Source organism: Eutrigla gurnardus, assembly GCF_963514095.1.
Source record: "Eutrigla gurnardus genome assembly, chromosome: 20".
NCBI classification, from domain to species: Eukaryota; Metazoa; Chordata; class Actinopteri; order Perciformes; family Triglidae; genus Eutrigla; species Eutrigla gurnardus.
Window position 1 is genome coordinate 1,331,643 of NC_139931.1, and position 21,524 is coordinate 1,353,166.

A 21,524-nucleotide genomic window follows, 5' to 3' on the forward strand; every position below is an offset into this window, starting at 1 on the left:
ATCCTTGACCTCTATCAACCTCTATAGTAATAATCACGATAATGTGAATATTTTACCAACGTAGAATTTGACACATTTCGCTCATCAAACCCGACATGAGCATGTAGTAAAACTGCAGGATTTCTCTTCCAAAACTTCCATCATTTGCCAAAAAAAGCAACGATACAAAAATATGAAGACGGGATTTCATGCATACTTCAGACTCATAAGCAGCAGAAATCAACATATTTCCGGTCTGTGTGTTTTGCAGCAGGTCCAAACTTGAAACCGCCAGCTAGCTTACCCCCCCGACAGCAGCCAGAATCGCTACATGGATTCCAATCATGCGACGCCCGCGAGGATTTCACCTCCGAACCCGCAGACAGATGTGTCTGGCACCCAAAACCAACAGACACAGCATGAGGCGAGGCAGCCGCTCTGCCAAGCTTGTTAGTGCATCACTCCGTCTTGCATGAAGCGTCGGGATGTTGTTTTGCTGCAGAAGTCCAGAAGTGTGTGTTTTTTTTTTAACTCTCCCTTTGCACCTCCATTCCTCCCGGTGTTTTTTCATCTCTCACGTTTGGCTAGCCTCAGTTTTTATTTAGTTTTCATCTATCAGGTCCTCGAAGGGCAATTTCCTGTTTTTTTCCCTTCTCCAATATATATATATATATGAAGTGCTGTCTGTGTGATCCGCCTTATAGCGCCATCTCCTTTCACTTTGAATAATGTTGTTTTAGGTTCAGGTTGAAGAAATCAAAAAAGAGAGGAGCGGTTCAGACGATTCGAGGGTCTAATTAAAAAGAAGAGATGTTTGGTTGGAGGGGGGAGGAAAACGAGGGTGAGACATGAAAGCTGAGATGAAGCTGTGACCGGTGGAGGCTCGCTGACAGCGGGAGGCTCAAGATGGAAGACAAGAGGTGGCAGGAACTTCATTTTTTGACACTCGAAGGCACAACGTGTCTCCGAACAAATCAACGATTTCATCTCCAACCGTGAATTCAAGATCTGCAAGTGTACGTCCTCATGCATGAGCAAAGCACAGGGTCGGTACGGGTGCTGGGAATCCTTGAAAACACTTGAATTTTAGTGTGGTGTTTTCAAGATTTGAAAAGTGCTTGAAAGGTCTTGAAATGTGTGTTGTATGTGATGACATCTATGATAGAACAGAGAACAGAAGATCTCCATATCTGAGGGACTGAAAACAGCATTTTCTGACATTTCTTTATGAAAAATGACTTTTGATGATGAACAGATGATGAAAATAGTTGGTGATTATATTTCTGTGGATCTGTTAGTGGAATTAGTTTTCCTTTCATGTGTGGTCCTTCTGTAAAAAGCTGCCTCCAAACATCATGTTGGTTGTTTAGAGGACAATAACATCTCATTTAATGTGATGAACAAGTGACATAATAAGTAGACTGAATACTTACCATTGGATTGGTACAAAGATGGAGTTTACCACAGCTGGAAGGGGCTGGAAAAGCACCTTGAAATGCTTGAAAAGTGCTCGAATTGGTGTAGGAACCCTGGAAGCAGCTGTTTTAGTTCCGTAGGAAGCCTGATGCCGTACAGCAGCAGCAGCTTTAGGGCTTTATTTGTTTTTGAGGCTGAAAGTTTTGCCATTGACTCCACACATCAGGCGCTTAAATTGGAGAAAGAAAGTGGCTTTTTTCAGGAGGCGAGAGCGAGTGGAGGCAGCAGGACTTAGTAATGGTTACAAATGTCATGGCGGCGGGAGGCGTAGACGTTGGAGGACGAGCCTTCACGCGGGGATTTAGTGGATGATCGATTGCACGATGGCAGAGCGGCTAAAAGTGGAAAATGTTGAGACGAGGTTATTTTTGTGTGTTTTTTTAAAAGGAGTCCAGTCATCAGTAGTATGCCGAACATTTACAGCAATTTTCATAATTTAGAATAAAAAAGTGCTTCTGATTTTCATGGATTGATCAGTATATTCTCTTATTTTTTAATGAGAAGTTTTAACATTTCTGACTGGTGCCCCCTAGTGGACAGTACCACTCCTCCTCTGAAACAGGACATGGCATTTTAAAACACCTCCTAATAATTCATAAACCCAATCTTCCAGAGCAGCTCTGTGCTTTCTGCTGCTGGTCACGTCTTTGATGTTGCTCAGGTCAGAAAATGTCTCGCATCGGTCCTCCCACCTGTGTTTCTCATTCTCTTTGTTTGGTGGCGGGTGGGGGGATTTTCTTGGCGTGCATATGACGGACCACCTCTCCCACCCTTATCTGTTCACTGACCTCTCCTTTTGTACCGAACCAGACGGCTCTTCAGAAAGCTCAGAGACAAAAACAGCTCCGACAATCACTTCACTGTTTCGTACGCATTCATTCTCTTTCATCTCCGGCCTCTCACCCGCTCCTTATCTCGGAAAGGTGTGGATCAGATAGGAAGCAACTATTCACAATGACTTTTTTTTATTTGATTCCTTTATGCATTCAGGAATGTAAAAAAAAAAAACATTCTCTCACTTGTTCTTCCTTTCCGCAGTAATGTGATCTCACCTCGTGTCTTTGCCTGTGGGCTACATGAAATGACGGCAGCTTCATTTCTTTTCATATCTTCAGCCCTCACACCTGCCGGGAGTCACTATTAGATTTCAAGACCAAGAAAAAGAAACAGAATCGAAGAAAAGCAACAGAATCAGTAATTCCTCCCAGTTGTAGCAAGTTAAGTCTGATTTTTCACAGTTGGCTTCCTTTCCTTCCTGCTGTATAATTAGTGGTCACTCCTGCAGTCAGGACCGGGGGGGGGGGGGGGGGGGGCAACACAAAGTCCTCCCTGAGAAATGAGTCTATTAACTGGCTTCCTAAAAAGAGCCGCTGTGTGGGTTCTTGTCACAATGAATGTTCAGTTATTGGAAGCTTTAGCTCCGAAAGGAAAATAAGCCAAACACTGGTGTACAAACACGGGCGGGAGAAAAGGATGGAGGTCCGTGTGTAACGGCGTCGTCCAATCGGTGTTGGGGCTAAATGTAGTTCATTGAAGCAATACATTCCTCTGTGTCCGGTGGTGCATACATGTACCAGGATGCATTGAGCTTCAAAGAGTCCTTGTTGCAGCCTCGGCGGCTCACAGATATTCAATGCAACATATCTTGAGATGCTAATTTGCAATACAATAGAAGATAACGAAGAAGTTCTGATTAATTCACAAAAATGTGAAGTGACTTGATTTATTTGCGACTTGGCTGCCCGAAAGACTTGAAACTTGAAAGCAAGACCTGAAAGCCGTCGTGACTTGCAGTTTGCTTATAAAGTCATGTGACTTGACTGACTCCAGTGTTGCTGTTGGTCTCCTGAAGCATTACCAGCATTATGTGTTCATCATAGCATTATAAACACTTATTTTTTAGACTATATGACCATGTATTTAGTTTTTGCACCATCATGTTCGGGCATTGGAATAATCAGCTGTTTACTTTTTTACACCCCGTTGACTTTATTGGGGCTCTGACGACAAACAAGACTCACAGTTACAAACCGACAACAAACAACACACACAGCAGATCAGCGTGGCGCCGGGTCGTTATCGGGAAAGACACGAGAGTGTATTTTCGGTGTCGCCGGGGCAGCGATGGAACTAGTGAAGTAATTAAACTATAGGAAAGCATGAACACTGAGAACAGCGTGGGGCGATGGACTGACCTCTGGGGGGACAGCGGGTGTCCGTGTCCTCAAGAGCCTCGGCTTATCTGCATATTTCTGGTCTCCTTTTGAAAGGTAGGAAGTGAAGGAATATGAATCCATTGTCGGGAAATCTAAATTTGAGTAAACAGACACAAAATCAGCATTAAAACCAAGGTTCTCTGGATACTGATGCAACTAAAAGTCTTCTACTGCTCCGTTACTACAACAGTGACTGTAAATGTGATGGAAATACACTAAAACACAACATTCATGAAGAGATTCTCATGTTTGCTGGGTCACAATCTCAGAACTCCTCGTCCCCCGGTCTGGTGATTTCCAGGGTTTCTGTTGTTGCCGGTTGGCTTCCGTGTGCTGCTCATTGTTCCCACTCTGATAAACATTTTGAGATGCAAGATTGGAGTTGGACGACCGGATTGTTTCACAAGCTTACAAGTTAATTTTTAAACCAATAAAAACCTAAATCTTTGCCACACAATGGCCCGTCCCCCTGTCCACATGGACTGTTTGCCTGGATTCTGAGGACACCAACTGTGTTGCCTCGTTGCCTGGAGATTCTACATATGAAGGCAGATTCTGTTTTGAGAGATCGATATAGTAAACAACATGAATATTGATCGATATTCATATATGACTGAAGAGCTCCATGCTATACGACAGATACATGGAGAATGCAAAGTTGACAAGTATTATTAGATTGCTCTGAACCCAAAAAGAATGGTATCAGGCATTTCACTTTCATTTGGCGGCTGTATGAATGTACGAAGTAGCTTCAGCCAAAATGACACCGGATTCCTCGCCAAGATTTTTAACCATTCCAGACATTAAAGAAGCTAAATCTGCCATTTATGGAGAAAATGACATCAAATCTTAGCGAGATACTTCCATTTAGGTTCATTAGAAAGCATGGGATTCCTGGTTTCCAGTGATACCAAGCAGGAGCACAACCTTCTGGTACATTAACAAAGGTTACATTTTTATGACTTTATTGATAAGATATATTTTGGACAACATAAACATTGGTTCATGGATTCCGAAAGCTGAAGACACAATGTGTTTAAAACAGTATAACTATCATATAAGACCATCTTCATTACTATTTGTTGTCACTATGCCACTGGGGGGGGGGGGGGGGGGGGGGGTGGATTCAAATCTTTAAACATGCGTCTGTTGGTCACAACATTTCTGAACACAATCTAGGCAACAATGACATTTATCAACCCGATGCATGTTTGTCAAAACAATTAAGGTAACGACATTTCGAGGCGGCGGCGTCACGCCCTGACATGTGGCACTTCTGGGAAAAAGGTCACGCCGCCACTGGAGACACGCCGCATGTCCCGAGTTCCCGAGCGTGTCAGGATTATTACATCGTGTCAAAGGAGATGGAGGCTCAGCGGTCAAACCTCTAACCAGACACCTTTCTCTGGCAGAACACTTTGCACCTTCAGCCCACCAGCGAGCTGCAGGCACATCGCCGGTTCAGAAAGGACCCGCCGGCTCTTTTGGGCTTTTAGCCAAGGTTGTAATAAGCAGTCTGACTGCTCACCTGTTGGTGTGCGACATGACCAGAGGACATGTTTTGACACAAGACTGCACGGGGCGAGCAAATGTTGTTTCACCTGGGCGCTTCGAGGCAGCGCCGGCAGACATTTCTAAAAAAAGAAACAATGGGGAGACGGAACAGGAATTTGATTGCATCTTAAACATTTACGAGTGCACAATCAAGACATCGTTGCTCGTTGTTATGAAAATGGGATGTTGTGGCATCTATTTAAAAAAAAAAGGTCCCCTTGTTTGGAAACCATTTGCGTCCGCCTTGACATTTCCAAAAGTCCCACTGCGCTCACATTTAACGAGTGCTGACATTATCGCCCGAGTGTTCATTTGAGATTCGTAGGAGGGGTTGTGGATGCAGGGGATGGCGGTGGCTAATCAATGGGATCCATCTCTGCTTACTGGGAGGGAGAAAAGAAAACAGATCTCACTCTGCGTCTTCATGAGGTCTTGTTCATCTTAAACACCATTAGATTAATACAACGGCGCCATCGTTAATTAAGCATCATCACCCCCCCGAATGTTTACTCGTGGCGAACGATCATTTAATTAGCTAACTTCAGACGGAGGATCCAAAATATTATGGTAGATTATGATGAGATCGGTGGCAAGCGGCTCCTGCGGCGGCTTAAGGAAGCTTAAGTGCGTAGGACAAGTATCAATCACATTTATATGTAAATAGATGTAATTATCTGTTCTAATCATCACACATTACTCATGAGGCCGGGAGTGAAGTGGCAGAAGTGTGAAGGAAACAAAAGCCGATGACAGGCGAAGAGACGCTCCGTCGCCGACGGAAACGGCGGGAAAATAACACCCACTTACTGGAAGAGCCGATGATAAAAGATTGTCTGAGAGCCGTGAAATGGAGAGACAGCGATGCCGTTTTCTTCGGTTGTTTTCCCTCCAGGAAACACCGAGGTTGGTTTGAAAACCAAAGCTGCAGAGAACATCTTCTGCTCGGATTTCATGAGTCAGCGACTGGTTTTCTCACCCGTACGTGTCACTAAGCTTCATCATCCCATCAAGTCTGTGATGTGGAGCCTTTCAAGTCCCTTTTTTCTGAGTGGGAAAACACATGCATTACATTTGGTGTTTTTAGGACTTTATTTTGACATTTTTGGCATTATCTTTAACATTATGTTGTTTTGCATTTGTCTAAAACAAACATCTAACTCTATGAGATCAGACATGAAGTATTCTCCTGCCTTTCAAGGATTTTCCAAATCCAACTTACATTTTCTCTCTTCATTGCAGCAACAACTGGCCTCATACCTTTACTTTTATATTGAAAACCGTTACTGCCCTTTCCCTTTTCCGTTGTCCAATAAATACATTGAAAGAACTCAATCCTAATCAAAGGTTTGAAGATTTACGGTTACAAACCTTACGGCACTCTGAAAGCCTGCTTCACAATGCCAGGACGGGATACTGAAAGCGGGTGTCCTAATGCAAGTCAAATGATGATTGTTGAGTCAAAAATGGCTGGAAGTGCCTATAAAACACTCTGAAATCATAAAACAGGCTTTTGCAGCCACTAAAAGCTGCACAAATACAACAAGTATGCTGAATTGTGTCCGCGAACTGCCCCTGTGCTGTTTGCACATATTTAAAATTGGGTAATATGCAGACATTTTGGCAAAAATCATCAAAGATCCGTGCTGAAGGCCACCCTGAAGCACATTTCTAAGCCTTTCTCAGCGATCAGGGCAGCAGCGACAGCAGCCAGGAGACGCCATCGTCTCGCTCCACTAGAAACGTTGGTGTAGTGCCGCGGTGACAGGATGCAATGAAATGACAGGATGCAATGAAATGACAGGATGCAATGACAGTCGAGTCACCAGCAAGTGTTTAATTGGAGACTCTAAACTCCCCCGGGTCAAATTACAAAGGAACATGACCTGTGGCAGCGACAGCTGCAGATAAAATGGGGATTTTTCAGACTTGTCTTCTAAAATCCAACACATCCCGACTTCCCTTCCTCGCCGGTCCTTCGTCGGCTTCCAGGCTCCGAAGAGCTAAGAATTAGTCTGCAGGAATGTTCCATTTTCTGTGAAGAAGTCACAAGGTCAGCCTGAGGGCAACAGGCTTCTCTTGACTTGGGAAAACAGCATGTCAGGAGGTGTGTCACACAATCCCTGATCGATAGGAGAAACCAAGATCCTCGGCCCCTGGGGGCCCCTAGTGGGAAGTCGTCATGTGTAATGGCTTTTTGTGGAGAGGAGGCGAGGGAGGGGCCCGTCTGAACCACACACAACGATCCGTCAGACTTCTAGACCACATAGAGATGGTGACAGACTCCTCTCCGGTCCACATCCGAAGCCCGGGTCGGTTATTTGCTCAGGCTGACTTTCGATCGGAATGTCAATTTGCGTGAACTCAAATTAGCAACGTCTCAACTGAAAAAGTGTGTTTTTTTCTAAATTGAAGCCAAAGATGTAAACATTGAGATTTAGCATTCCGTACACTCGGTCATGAAGCCGGCTCGTAATTTGCAAAGTCATTAAAATATCTCAGTTTTGTAATTTTCCAGTTAGCGGCGTCGCAACAAAAGACGGGCCGTTTTTCTCCGTTGAATAGTTTCATCACAAACGGCCGGCGTAATTATGGGGAAAAACGCTGATCGCAATTATGGGAAAATGAATTAATTTTGGGAATACTCTGCTGCCTTTGCTTCACACCAGATAAGAAAGCCTCCACTTAATTACTTCTGACATATATTGTCTTGTGTTTGTGCCTCTAAAGAGTCAAATCAAACTGTTTCCAACAGGAACTTCACATCCTGCTGTTGAGATGCAAACTCAAATCTAGAAATGTGTTTCATTCCTTCGAGAAGCCCCGAACAAGCAGGTTTTGTGTGTTTTGAGTCACTAAATGGTCAAAAAGTGTGTGGACGCCCCAAATTCTGCAGGTTTAAAGAGTGAGAGCTTTGTTTTACCATCAAGCATTTCATTTCCTGCATTCTTGGTAATTTCTAAGCACTACTTTATGATGGAAATGTTACACGGTGGAAATGGTGTGAAAGGAAAACACAAACTATAAAAACATAATGCAGTCAGGCTCTCGGGCATTCCGTGCTGCTCTCAAATATTTATTCTCCTGTAGATCATTAATGTTTTCTCTGCTGAGTCACGTTTCCCTCCTCTATTTGTGTCTTTGGTTTGGGGGTTGAAGTCAATGATACATTATTTTTGTTTTACTTTTAATTGGATTTATAACCCAGAGACTTAACTAGCTCACGTTCCAAACGTTCTGCACATTCATACCTTTCTCCCCACATCTCTGTTCTCTGAGGAGTTGTCATCATTTTGAGGAAAAAAACATTTTATATTACGAGAATAAAAGTCGTAGTTTAATGAAAATAGAATATCGTTTTGTTGCCGAAACACCACAGGGGGCTTTCACAGGTGCACGGAAATATAATAACTTTTCATGAAATATCAAACCGCACAGTCGCTCGACTGTAACGCAGTGCTGGCTTTTGGTTCCAGGAAAGTCTGGGTCACAGCTGGTGGTCCAGTTCAGTCCAGAGGTGTTGGATGGGGGGTTTGGCATCGGTTTGTTTGCCCAACATAACTGTTGCCACAACTTTAGAAGCACACAATCAGCATGGCGTGTTGTTGCATGAACAACATTGTGCAGGTTTTTCTCTCTCGAGGACCCGGACGTCGACGTGGATCCTTCACTCTCCCTCTTTCTTTGCAGGCCTCGCTCCAATGGAGTCCTACGCTCACGGCAAGGATAACGGCAGCTTTGTATGATGTTACTTCTGACTAACGGAGAAGACATCAGATAAATCTGTGCTTATCCTTGTTAGTAATTCACAGACTCCCTCCCCTCCCCCGAGACGCCCGTCGGTCCAGATCCACATGGGTAAGACCCCCGATGCTGTCTGTCCTCCACGTGGAAATGCAAAAGGATGTTTCTGGAAAGAAAAGGTCTTAACGAGATGTGATCATTTCAGGAATTACGATTCATTCATGTGCAGAGAGAAATTCCATAATTCAGTTCAGTGCACAAGGTGGAAAATGCTTCTGTTGAAGAGTGTATTATTATTAATACGCAGGATATTGAGCTGCGCAATGAAGACTGACACATGGATTAAATGATTAGATTGAATAGATTATTAACAATTAGATAATTCCTGGCTCTCTGCCACATGATGGAAAACAAAACATCCAATAAAAATCCCACAAAGAGAAACGCACATTAGAGACGAGAGGAAATGCCGAAGGTTCAGAAAACACGACAAAATGACGAAGAGGAAACCATCATCCAGATATTGTACATTGTTTTAATTACTTTGGGTTCTTATTGGTTCTTTTACTGGAACCCAACTGGAGACTCATCACCACCAACAGTCAACAATCCTCCTAATGGCAAGATGCTTATGGATGGAAATTTGGTTACATTTTTTAATAATTAAACTTCTGTGGAAAGCTGATGATGGATTATTCATCCAACTTCAGACTGATATACCATTTAGTTTCATCTATTCATTGTTTCTGTCGCCAGCTGCTTTCTTGTGTCTGTAGATGACATCACCACTCCTAATCCCGCCTACTAGAGGTGGATAATACGACATTATAAACCACGAGGCAATAAAATGTTAAACTTTATGCCTCATTATGCATCTTTGAAGCGTTATGTTTTCGTTCTTGTGAGCACAATATCAAAAAATAATGCTCACTTGGACACAAGGGTGGACCGACCAAAGGTCAGACATCATTGTGACCACACTAATCACGTTTGAGCCAATGATTCAAGAATTCACGTGTTAATTATGACAATTTTGTACAAATTGTTGATTGAAGTAAATGAACGAGTCATGACTTTGTGGACAGACGTGGATACAAACTGCCACTTGACCGACCGACCGGTTGGGGAGAAGTAATATTAGTGATACTTCAGTGGCCACATCTTGTATCTCTCGTATTAATTAACTGTGGTGAAGATGCACATCGCTGAGCACGACTGTACACAGTAATCAGCTCCGACCGCTCTGAAGTACAAATACACCAAAAGAACTGAGATTTCCTGATGACGTTTTAGTCTCTCGTGTCACTTCAAAGTGAAGATGATAAATCGTAGCTGCGTTTGGACAGATTCATGAGATAAATTGCCTATTTGAGATAAGATGCAATTTCTTCAGATCTTTAGATTGTAAATTATTTGTATTTTTTCTTTAACTTATTCAGCTTCTTTGGCATTTCAATTTATTTCTCCTTTATCCATGAAGCTTTTCTGCCCATCACACACTGACGCCTGGTCAGGACCTTAGCATCACTTTCTACCATAGTCAAATGCTCTACTATACTTTACTACGCTCTACTTTATAGTAAACATGCGGTTAACATTGTGAATACAGATGAATTACTTTTTTACTTTTAAACAAAACAACTTAGTTATGTCAGTTATGTTAAGTAAAACCACAGATTCACAATAAGACTTCTTTTTACAACCAGAGGAGTCGCCCCCTGGTGACCAGAAGAGAGAAGTTTAAGGCACTTTAGCATTGGCTTCACTCTCCAGAATTGGAGGTTTAAGTGAAACCTAAAGAAAGTATTACAAACGTCACTTTAACTTCAATATAGGTCAACAAAACTTTTGGGACAAGAACACCGGTCTCCTTGTTGAAAGTCCAAGTCTCCTGGTTGTTTGGATTTTCTCTGAGTGTTTAATAACGGTTTCCTTGTGGGTCGTGTCATACGCATCGGTATTTGCCTTCCTGGGAAACGAGTGCATCACGGGTTCAAGTCCCGAGAGGTTCTCTCCCTCTTGTGTCACGTTGCCTCTCCCCACATCACACTCTATATAATATGCACAAGGGCAAAAGGAGGTGATCTGTCCCACCGAGTCCACATGGCGCTTCACACTCTGCCAGCGTAATGACATGGCATCGGGCTGGCTCTCTCTCCGCGGCCAGCGTCTGTCCATCAGCCTCCCCGGAGCGAGCCGTTTAAAATGGATCTGGGTCACAGTGGGATCCCCCCTCCGCCCCCCGCCGGGACCCTGGAAGCATTCGATTCGTTCGTGACAGCCGCCGGCGTTACTACAGCCGAGTCCGCGGCCGTGTGAAGGCTGCTGCATTATGCATCGGCGCTTCGCAGGTGTGTTCCTCTGCTACGCACTCGACTCGGGTTCTGGACCACGAGACCAAAAACTGATATCTGGAAGAGGAGGGAGAAACCCCCCCGACATTCGCTCCACTTTCAGTCGTGGTTTCAATGCAGCAGAGAACATGCAACTTCATCTCCACGTGTTTTATATTCACTGATTTATTTTGACACTAAAGATTGCTGGCTACATTTTATTCTATTTGAATATTTAAAACTAACAAAGTGACTCCATTCAGCAGTGACAGATTAGTCCGAATAGTTTAATCTCCTTGCATAAACTGCTGATATTCCTTAATTCTTAACGTCTTCTTAAGGACTTGCTTTAAGGTATCTGAAGAAGCCTCTAGATGAGACCACGACTACGTTTTCAAGGATCACAACGACCCGGATGATTGAAAACCTTCACAGATTTGTTGTCAATGACTCCCATGAAAATACCAATCAAAACTCATCGTCATATATCATACATAAAGACTTATATTCATGGTCCTGCTGCCACATTATGTGGGGTATATTATATATTTAAGGCGTGTCTTTTTGTGTTATTTTGGCAAAACTGTGTATTTCAAATGTTGCTGCAACAGTTTGGTTTCCTGTCTCGACACCACAAAGGCAGAACCGGTTTCTCCCGGTTCTTCTCTCCCCGTTCCAACTTTCCAATAAAGACGAAAATGCCACACAAAAACAACATTCAATTCAAAATGGACTGGCCCTGTTGAGTTCTGACCTCAACCCCATCCAACACCTCTGGGAATCCTGTGAGCCAGATGCTGGAGCTCATCGGTGCTCTCTTGGCTGCATCGGAGCAAATCCCAGGCTCAAACACACCTGGTGGAAAAGCAATGAAACTAATAGAGCACAGGCTTGTCCAGGCGTGTTAAACAATCACACCGTTTTCCAGCGTTCTCTGTCAGAATATCTGCAGACGTGTCAAGTCTTTGTCGAAGGTTCACACGCAGAGTGACAGCTACAGAGAAAGAGAGACTTCATCCATTACGGCTGTCGCAGCGGATTGCATCGGCGTTGTAGTTCATCGACTCACCTGACTGGTGGAGGAAACAATCTGACTTTTTAGGAGTTTAGGTTCATTCTAAACGTCTAAGGCGTCTTTGATTTGTATTCTTTTACAACGTGTGCTCAGTTTGTTGCAACAGTCAGATAGCTGCACATAAAGGGAATCATCACAGGCGTGAACACCTGAGACGGAGATTAGCTGCATGAAGGAAAAACACCTTGCAGCATGTTAAACTTGTGAAGCTTTGCTTGTCCATTTTAATGTCTCTGCTGTGGAGGAGGGGAAACAGTTTCTGCAATTACACAGATAGTAAAAGGTTATTATTTATTTTGTGCAAAACTGCTTTCATTTCATCGCGGGGTCATTTAGCCGAGCTCTCTGCAGCCGCTATAATTGGTCCCTGGATCAAACCTGCAGTGATTGGAAATACGGCTGCAGGGAGCGAACGGACCCAAAGACTTGTTTTAGAATGATTGTCCACCGAGTCTTTAGATTCCTTCTTTTCTGCACTGACTCTCAGTTTGACACGAAACCAAGAAACACATTTCAAACCTTTACATTTCTGGATCTGAGCAAAAGTCAGATAACATTTGTCAGAAATGTCACATCGGCCCGCTGGGGAAAGAATGATCATAGAAACAGGCTGAACAAAAAGCAGAACATGCCCCCCCTCCCCCAACGCTTCACTAAAGAGCTCATATGTGCAGGTTTACGCTATCGGAGACGTGTTTTTATCGACCTTAACGCTCTTTAAAGGATGATAGATGAACATATTTAAATGCAAATCAGGTGCAACTAGCACACACGTGTTGTTGTTTGTTCATAAAAACACAAAGCAGTAATTGAATAAAGGCAATATTTCCCCTCTCGTGAAATGAAAGCGGCTCCGGAGGTCCGGGATCGCTTTGTTCTTCAACCACTCCGACGACACGTAACGATATTAGCGCGGCATCAAATGACTCACTCGCGGGCGGAGATGGATCACCGCGAGGTGCGAAACCGCCGCCGCAGCGTCGCCGCGTCACAATCAATCATGTCGAAGCGAAGCGGCGATTCACCGTGGATTCTGTCAAGCGGAGAAGAAGAGCAGTTTAGTACTCGCCAAACAAATCAAAGCTCTCGTATCAACACTTCTTACATCCTTGATTCCTTTCCTCGCCTCCTCTCCTCGTGATGCAAAGAGAGGAGGTAGCAGGCATGAACAAAATGAAATCCTGCCTCTGAGTGGTCATTTAAAGTGATATGACTGTCCTCATTTGATCGAACTGACCCTTTAACATGAACCTGATGACCTGATTTCATTTTTCTTGTCACTTGTTGAAATTAAGTCTACATCTCTGTTGTCCTTACACTAGGAAACCATCACCATGACTACCAGCACAGCCACCTGGATCTGACGGCGCTCACACCTAAACTGGGTAAGGAAACACAGCAAAGCAGTCTGGTCCTTAAAATGACACGTAGCGCAGCAAAGTGACCGGCATTATTATCCGTCTCTGCATGAAAGTCACAGAAAGACTAATTTTTCAATTTCGAGGAGAAAAAAGTCTGAATCTGTTTTTCACGGGGAGGAGCTGATAAAAGTCGTCCTCGGGAGAGAAAATGAAAAGGTGTCTGATAATCAAAGGATCATCTGTGCCGTTTGCTGCTCTTATTGAAAACTCAATGACTGTTATTACGTCCCATCTATTTTCTCCAAATGTGATTTTTTCTTCTGTGAAAGGACAGCAGCTTTCAGTGAACGGCGATGAAGTGAAAACTGTAATTAAAGGGGAATCTGGCCGGACTTTTTTATAGGGAGAACAGAAATCCTCCCTCCGTGATATTCTTAAAAACTGCCATTATAGGAAGTTTTCCGTCGTTAATGGAGCGTCCTGCATGTACTCGTCTGCCTCTTAAACAACGACGGCCTTTTCACACAGAAAATGGATTTCAAAAGTACTTTCTGCACCAAATCAAACTCTCCAAACGGCCTTTTGAAGCCTATTAAGCTCCCGATGTGGGATGATCGCTGTTATGTTCATAATTCCACAGTTAGACTTTTGTGTTCAACATTCTTTGCAATATTGGCTTTGAACCTTTTCCTTTCTAGTGCGGGGTTTTTGGTTTCCTACGTACTGTTGTGTTATTGATCCTTTCTTTCTCACTTGGATTCGTTAGCCCACAGACAAATGAGATACGGTAAGTAATACACATACACGTGGTGTGTTCATGTGTATTTCTTTTCTTCTTCTTTTCATCAAAGTTCCTGCACACTGGGGGTCATTTTTGATTCATTGTTCAAAGCGCTTCTGTATTTTTATGTTGCTGTCACAACAATTCACGCTGCTGCATTACAGTCCATGACCTTTAGCCCCATCTCAACATTTTTTTTTTGCTCTTTCCCTCTCCACCTATCCGCCTCTATCTTCCCTCACAAAGCCTCCGACATGCCGACGCCTCTCCGCCATATGTTCCTCAGTGTTGTGTGTCCCCGTTCTCCTTGCTGCAGGAGTCACCCCAGTCCTATTTATAAAATCCAGCACCAGAGGCCCGTATCCCAGCCCCCCCTCCTGACCCCTCCATGACGGGGCCGGCCCAAATAAACCACGGGAGCTCGGCTCGGCACAGTGCGGGCGACGCGTGTCGCCGCTGCCCGAAGAGAAGTGTGAGACGCGGTTAAACGGATTAGTGCGATTTGTTGAGGCGACGGCTCGTCAACTTTCGGTAAAGAATCACCTTGAAACGCTCAAAGGGAAAGTCACCAGGAGTTTAGTTTGCCTTACTGGGAGAAACAAGGTCTCAGTCATCAGATCCTCATCCAAGCGGGTCACGTCTACTAAAGAGTATATCGTCTGTATAGAGACGTATTCCCATTGAAACGGGATCGACAGAACTAAAGATTAGCTCACTACCTTCTCCAGCTCTGGGCCTCTAAAAGTTACATGTCATGTGTTTTAAAAGGTTTTAATTCCAGCTCTACTTTCAACTTGTTTTGTTTATTGTAGTAAAGGTCAACTTGACTAATCGGACCCCAAATTTGAAGCTAACGCTAGCTGTAGTGGCTAGCCCCGTTCTGTGACCAACATATGAGTGCATACCTGCCACGTTGCCATCATCGTGAAGATCTCAAGTCATTGTCAGTTATTGCAGTTCATGAAAAGTTCCCTGTGCAGCAAATGATCATGCAGAATGGTAGCAATATTTTCATGTCGATCAGCGGCAATAAAGGGTTTCATCTTGCAAACGTATATTTCTGGAAACCCCATAAAACCCAGGTCCGTCACTCCCTTGCCATGTCTGGATGAACCTGCAGCCGTGGCTTTATAACCAAACACGTTGTTTATTGATTCTTGGGGTCTACGTCCCAGAAGCTGAAGACCTCCAGCAGCGTCACTACATCCCACCTCGCCGTCCGCCTCCCTCCCTCCCCTTCAGTAAAAGACTCCCAGTGCTTTAACCGTCTTTCTGAGCCGACTGTACTCTGACCGCATGGCACCACTTCCTCCCTGTCCCCCTGTAGAGAGACCCCAGCGGATGAACAACATCCTGACCTCGGCCACGGAGCCCTACGACCTGTCCCTGTCCAGGTCCTTCCAGAACCTCAGCCATCTGCCGCCCTCCTACGAGCTGGCCCTCAAGTCTGACTTAAGTAAATACTCCTCCTCCTCCTCCTCTGCACCGATTAAGTAGGTGGTCCTTCATTCACCCTTCATCGCCCTGTTTTTGCCTGATGCACTTATTTTTTAAACGAGATGGGGGATGAGGTCATCCTCGGGCGTTAAAGGGTTTCCATGTGGCCTGATGAGCATCCATTAGCGAGACACGCATTATGATAAGTGTCTCCAGATGTTTGGTGGCTCATCACGCAGATCATCTCTTCACCTTTTGTTTTAGGGTAATGAACTTTCTCATAGCCTCCACTCATCTGTCGGCCTCGTCCACTCACGTCTAATCGGCCTGTCGTTTAGCTCCGTCTGCAGCGCCGCGTCACGCTGATGATGTCTCTTAATGACATCGGCAGAGCGTTTTGTTTGAATTTATTTTTCAACGGCTTCTGTATGCCAACCAATTCACCTTCTATAAACCAGGTTGTTTCTTAACTTGCGTTTTCTCGTTCTGATTGTGGCATTTAGTTGCTTGATAGGAAGGAAGTCTATCTTGCAAATGATTCCAAAACCTTTTTTATATACGTTTATATACGTTCACAAATAAAAAGCCTCCAAGATGAAAACATATATTTCAAATAGAACTCGACGGTTTCAGACAGAACCTTGAAAGCACCAGGAACAATACGTTGTAATAACCTTCTACTACTCAACTACTTATTGGGACCATCTATTTCTCATGCCTCCGATTTTGAGAAAAAGCACTCGAACTCATCGAACAGAACATTTAAATTACTTTTCGACGGATGCCGTTTCAAACAGCTTGTGTTTAATGAGCAAAACAAAATGTCACAAGCCTACATCGTAAGGTTAGGTACTCATTTTAAACTGTTATTTGATATGTACGGCCTGTTGTCCTGTTTAATTCACTGAAGTAAACAGACGTTGAATATGAATTAGTGCACCGTCATTTATCAGCCGTTTTGATGTTGTGTTACGCCGTAACAATCCGTTCTCACCAATTCGTTGACGGTAAATCTTTACTGAAAACATTCTCTGCTTTGGCCTCGAGAAGCCGTTCTGTGTTTACAGTGATTCCTCCGTGCAACATTACAACGTATGGTTTTTCCTTCAAAAGGGTTATTTTTGCAGGAATAACTACAAATGCATCATAGATTTTAATGCAACTTTCTGCCGTCCTTGAGCGTTGAAAGGCGTCGCTACGCTGAAAGAAACCGTTTAAACGCATCTCTGGTCGTGTGATGGAAAAAACACACATCGGCACAATCATTCCTCTTTTATACTCTCTCTCTCTCTCTTCCACTTATCAACTCTGGGCTTTGCTCTTATCTCGCCCGAGCCTTGTAAACACACACACACACACACACACACACGCAGAAAAAAAACACGAGATGAATCACGCCGAACTACAAAGGAGGCTTTTTGGCGTATTTGAGCTGTGCAGAATTTGTCAAATGAAGCAAAAGTCGTCGGTTGAACAAAAAGCTTTCGAAAAATTGTGGGTTCAAGCGTGAGCGAGGTCTTTTGGAAATAAGCCTGAAAGTAATATAATTAGTTAGTCATTTTAATTAAACCATCTGGAGAGATGATGACTGGCTCAATTAAATTATACAGCGTGGTTTGTTTTAAGTGGTGTGTTTGTGTGTGTGTGTGTGTGTGTGTGTGTGTGTGTGTGTGTGTGTGTGTGTGTGTGTGTGTGTGTGTGTGTGTGTGTGTGTGTGTGTGTGTGTGTGATGTCAACAAGGCGGCGATGGAAGCGAGCGGCTCCTCCGGACGCCGTGTTGTCACCTTAATCGCCCTGAAAGGGATTAAAACACCTTTTTAAGAATAAACAAGCCACCTTTTTTTAATCTTGCCCAAAAAAAAAAAAACTATTAAATGAAATGAATGCATTTTTTTAATTCCAGCGCCGCCGCTCCAACCCTCTCTCTAAAGATCACTTTATAATTGATGTTCCACCGGTGTTAGTGCATTACATGATTACAGTCCTCCGTGATCAATAGCTGACACATAAATATACTGTTTGGATTGAATGTAATCTAGCAGAGTGGGAGCAGGGCTTTAATTAGCCGTTGTTAGCCGTTTCCTCCCTCGCCGCCTCACGTTCGGGACCTTTTAGCCTCGTCGCAATCACGTTAATTGTAAAGTGCTGCGGTCCGTCCTGAAGTCGCTTCTGTCACCGGCGTTTAAAGAGAAGCTGGTCGTAAATCAAGTGGAGAAGGGCGTTTGAGAGGAAGTGCATTGGTAGTTTGAAGAGAAATTAATATTACAGTGAAATATCAAATACCGGATGAAGAGAGGCCTAATACAAGTAGATTATATTATTTATTTTTCTAAATCAACTTAATTTTGAAGATAACAGAGAGGTTGCCTCTCGTTCTCTCTCCATAAACACAACAATAGTCACCAAATCTTAACGTATCGTAAGGATTGTGTCGCTCAACGCAACTTTCTATCCACCTCATCACCCTCCAAAAGTACGTACAGTCAGGTTTAGTCAGCAAAACCACTTGGGTTTACATCACTTCATCACAACAACATATTCCTGCCACATGAATATCACTGCAGATCCGTCTCACTGCCTGGAGGTCGATTAGTAACTGTAGATCCGTAGCCTCCGGTTCAGGTTTTGGTTGACATTTTCGGATATAATGTCGCATCTAAACCAAGCCGTCGGGGGGAAACAAATCACCACGGGGCCGAAGTGAGGCCTCCTTCATTAGGAATGCACAGAGTAGTGGACATGACCCCCCCCCCCCCCCCCCCCTCGCGGAGGGACAATGAGGTGACCTTCTGCATCCAGGCATGACTTCTCCTCCCAGAGAGCCGAGCATCCGCCCAACAATTCCCATCATCCCTCTTCTCCGCGACGCAGCGATGCGTGTTATGCACCTAAAACGGCCGATCGACCTCTGTGTTCGGCATAATTAACTACTGCGGAGGTAACGACCCCTCAGCCGACCCCTCCCGGGCGCCGGTGCTGCCAAAACAGGTAGATCCAAGTCTGCTGAAATACCTGACAGACCTGCTTTCTGGCAGACGAGGTGAACAACTGGCTTCAGTGTCGAGTCCTTGTGATGCCCAAGGACAACTGCATGGTTCATGGGACTTCTTAATTGTAATATTAAATATTCAAAAAGCATTTGAGTAGCTACTGTGTTGATTACTGTTCACTTCAGCAGCCAGAAGGTGCAGGACGGATCACGGACTTGTACTTGTTCTCCATCGTCCTCGTTTCGCAAAAGTGATTTGTAAGCATCGCAAATAACGTGGCGCCTGCAAAACTTCAGCTAACTTCTTACGTCCTGCATTCTCACGCTTTGATCGCATTAATTATTAGCTTTAGCTGTTTTGATACCAACACTAGAATCATAAATGCCTCCAATGCAGCATAAGATGCTGGATCGGGTATCGGCGACTCTGTGCACCGATCCGATAGCACTTAATTTATCAGCTCATTATATATATATATATATATATATATATATATATATATATATATATATATATACATATATACACATATATAAATATATATATATACTGGTATCAGATCTGTACTTGCTGTCTCTTGATAATCAAGTACAGCTATCAGAATCAGTAGCAGCAAGAAAAAACAATGGTATCCGAAAGTTTTATTTTTGAAATGAAATGATCTCTTGCATGTTGTATGAGTTGTTGAAACTGACTTTCAGTTGAAATACATTGAGGTCCTTGATGCCCCATTGTGTGTAATGGTAAAATACATATATTTAGTATTCTGTAAGTATAGAATTGTTTAAAATGCACCAGGGTTGTTCTAGAGTGGCCTTGTAGGAAACGTGGGACTCACTACTCGTATAGGGTTTTATTGGAAGCACAGCCAGTAGTCTTGATCCTTGATCCCGTCTCTCCGTCTTCTGGCTCCTCAGATGATCAGGACATGGAGGAGTACTACGTAAGGAAGCATCATCATCCCGACCTCGGCGGCCGGGGACCGACCCACATGGTGAAGCTGAACGCCGACCCCCAGCAGCAACGGCAGCGTCCCCGCCGGGTCCAGAGGGCCATGTCCCAGGACCACGTCCTGTCTCCCCCCAGGACGCCGCGCCGCGGGGACTACGGCCTGTCTTCGTACGGCGTCATGTCGGCGGCGGCGTACAGCAGCAGCCGTCACCTCTCGGAGGAGCAACTGCTGTCGGCGGACCGCCTCCATTCCCAGGATCCACTGCTGTCCCCGGCGATGAGGCGCGACAAGTTCCGGGAGAAGGCGATGGCGCGGGCGATGTCTCACGCCGACATGCTAATGCCCGTCACGCCCGTCATGGACCGCCACAAGATAACCAAGATGCACTCCCAGCCGCCGGCCTCGAACGACTACAACACGCTGACGGTCAACCACCAGGCGCCAACGTCGAAGAGGCAGGCGTTCGCCTCCCGACGAACACACACGGTGGACCACCTACAGTACATTCCCGGCCCCGGCCACCACCACACATACCGCACTGCCAGTAAGAACGAGGTAACTGTGTAGCCGCCCAGTCACTCGCCAAAAGGATTCCTGAGCCACTTCGAACAGAACAACCTGTCTCCTGCTCCAGTCTTATTTAAACAACCTTCTACATTAAAACGTAAAACAACTCTTCCTGCTTTTTAGCACAAGCTTCCCATGTCATCCAGACTCGACCCCGGCAAAGACTTCTCTCTCTTAGAGCTTCTTAAGGGCTTTGCGCGTTGACACAAAGACTCACGTCAAGACGCTTGACAGCCCGGAGAAAATATTTTTTAAAACTCGACATGAAGGAAGGGGAATTCTATCAACTTTATAAATATATAAATACACTATATTTACTATTTGTATTTTCAGTCCTTGTTATAGCTTTAGAGATTCATTGACCGATGTAAGCACTTCAAGGGGTGCCTCCTTAAAATTGTCCCATTTCAACGACGAAGGGGATTCGTGGGTTAAAAAGCACAATTACTGAATTCCCCCCTTTTTTTTCTTTGGTTTATTTTACTCTTCTTCTTTGGTAAACGGCCAGAACATATCAGCTTGTTAGTGAAAAACAGAGGTTATTTCTGTTGCATACAATAGATGATTGTAAATAGGCTATATTAGCAGCATTAAAACAAGAAAAAGTTGGCCTTTTTGACTTTTTATTCTTTTTGTTTTCTCCCACCTGGAATCTCTATCATGGATTCAGAATTAAGAATTTTCATTTTTAGATAAGGCAAAGATCGAATGAATAGTATTTCCACAGATGTCTGCAAAATATGTGGATGTAATATGTATATGGGGGGGGGGGTATTTATTTCTGTTATAACTGTGCTTGTAGCGTCGAATGATTGTGTATGAAAACAACATAGAAATAGAATAGGTGTAGAACGGATATTGAACTATATTCCTTGGTTATTTGTCTCGTTCAAAATAAAAATGGCCATTGTTGTCAGTTGCTATGGTGACCGGGACAGGGAAGTGAGGCAGAGCCCACGGTTCAGCTCGTTTGCTGTAGCCAGTGTAGTATTAAAGCTTGGTGGAATGAGCACACTTGCTGGTTGGCTCATGAACTCCACCATGCTACACAATTTTACCCTT

General features: G+C 44.1%; 1 protein-coding gene across 3 annotated transcripts in view; it reads left to right on the forward strand.

Annotated features, from left to right (window-relative positions):
- The window catches only part of LOC311031126 (shisa family member 6), a 53,083-nt gene extending 31,884 nt beyond the window's left edge, over positions 1 to 21,199 (forward strand). Inside the window, exons 6-9 of one of the 3 annotated variants that reach the window (XM_084037243.1) lie at positions 13,697 to 13,759; positions 14,502 to 14,522; positions 15,844 to 15,972; positions 19,861 to 21,199. In XM_084037243.1, coding sequence (XP_083893369.1) covers positions 13,697 to 13,759; positions 14,502 to 14,522; positions 15,844 to 15,972; positions 19,861 to 20,462 — 815 coding nt within the window. In that variant the 3' untranslated portion in view covers positions 20,463 to 21,199. Of the gene's footprint in view, positions 1 to 13,696; positions 13,781 to 14,501; positions 14,523 to 15,843; positions 15,973 to 19,860 lie in introns of all 3 variants that reach the window. The other 2 variants (XM_084037244.1, XM_084037245.1) reach the window with 2 other exon arrangements.
- Positions 21,200 to 21,524: the final 325 nt, after the last annotated feature.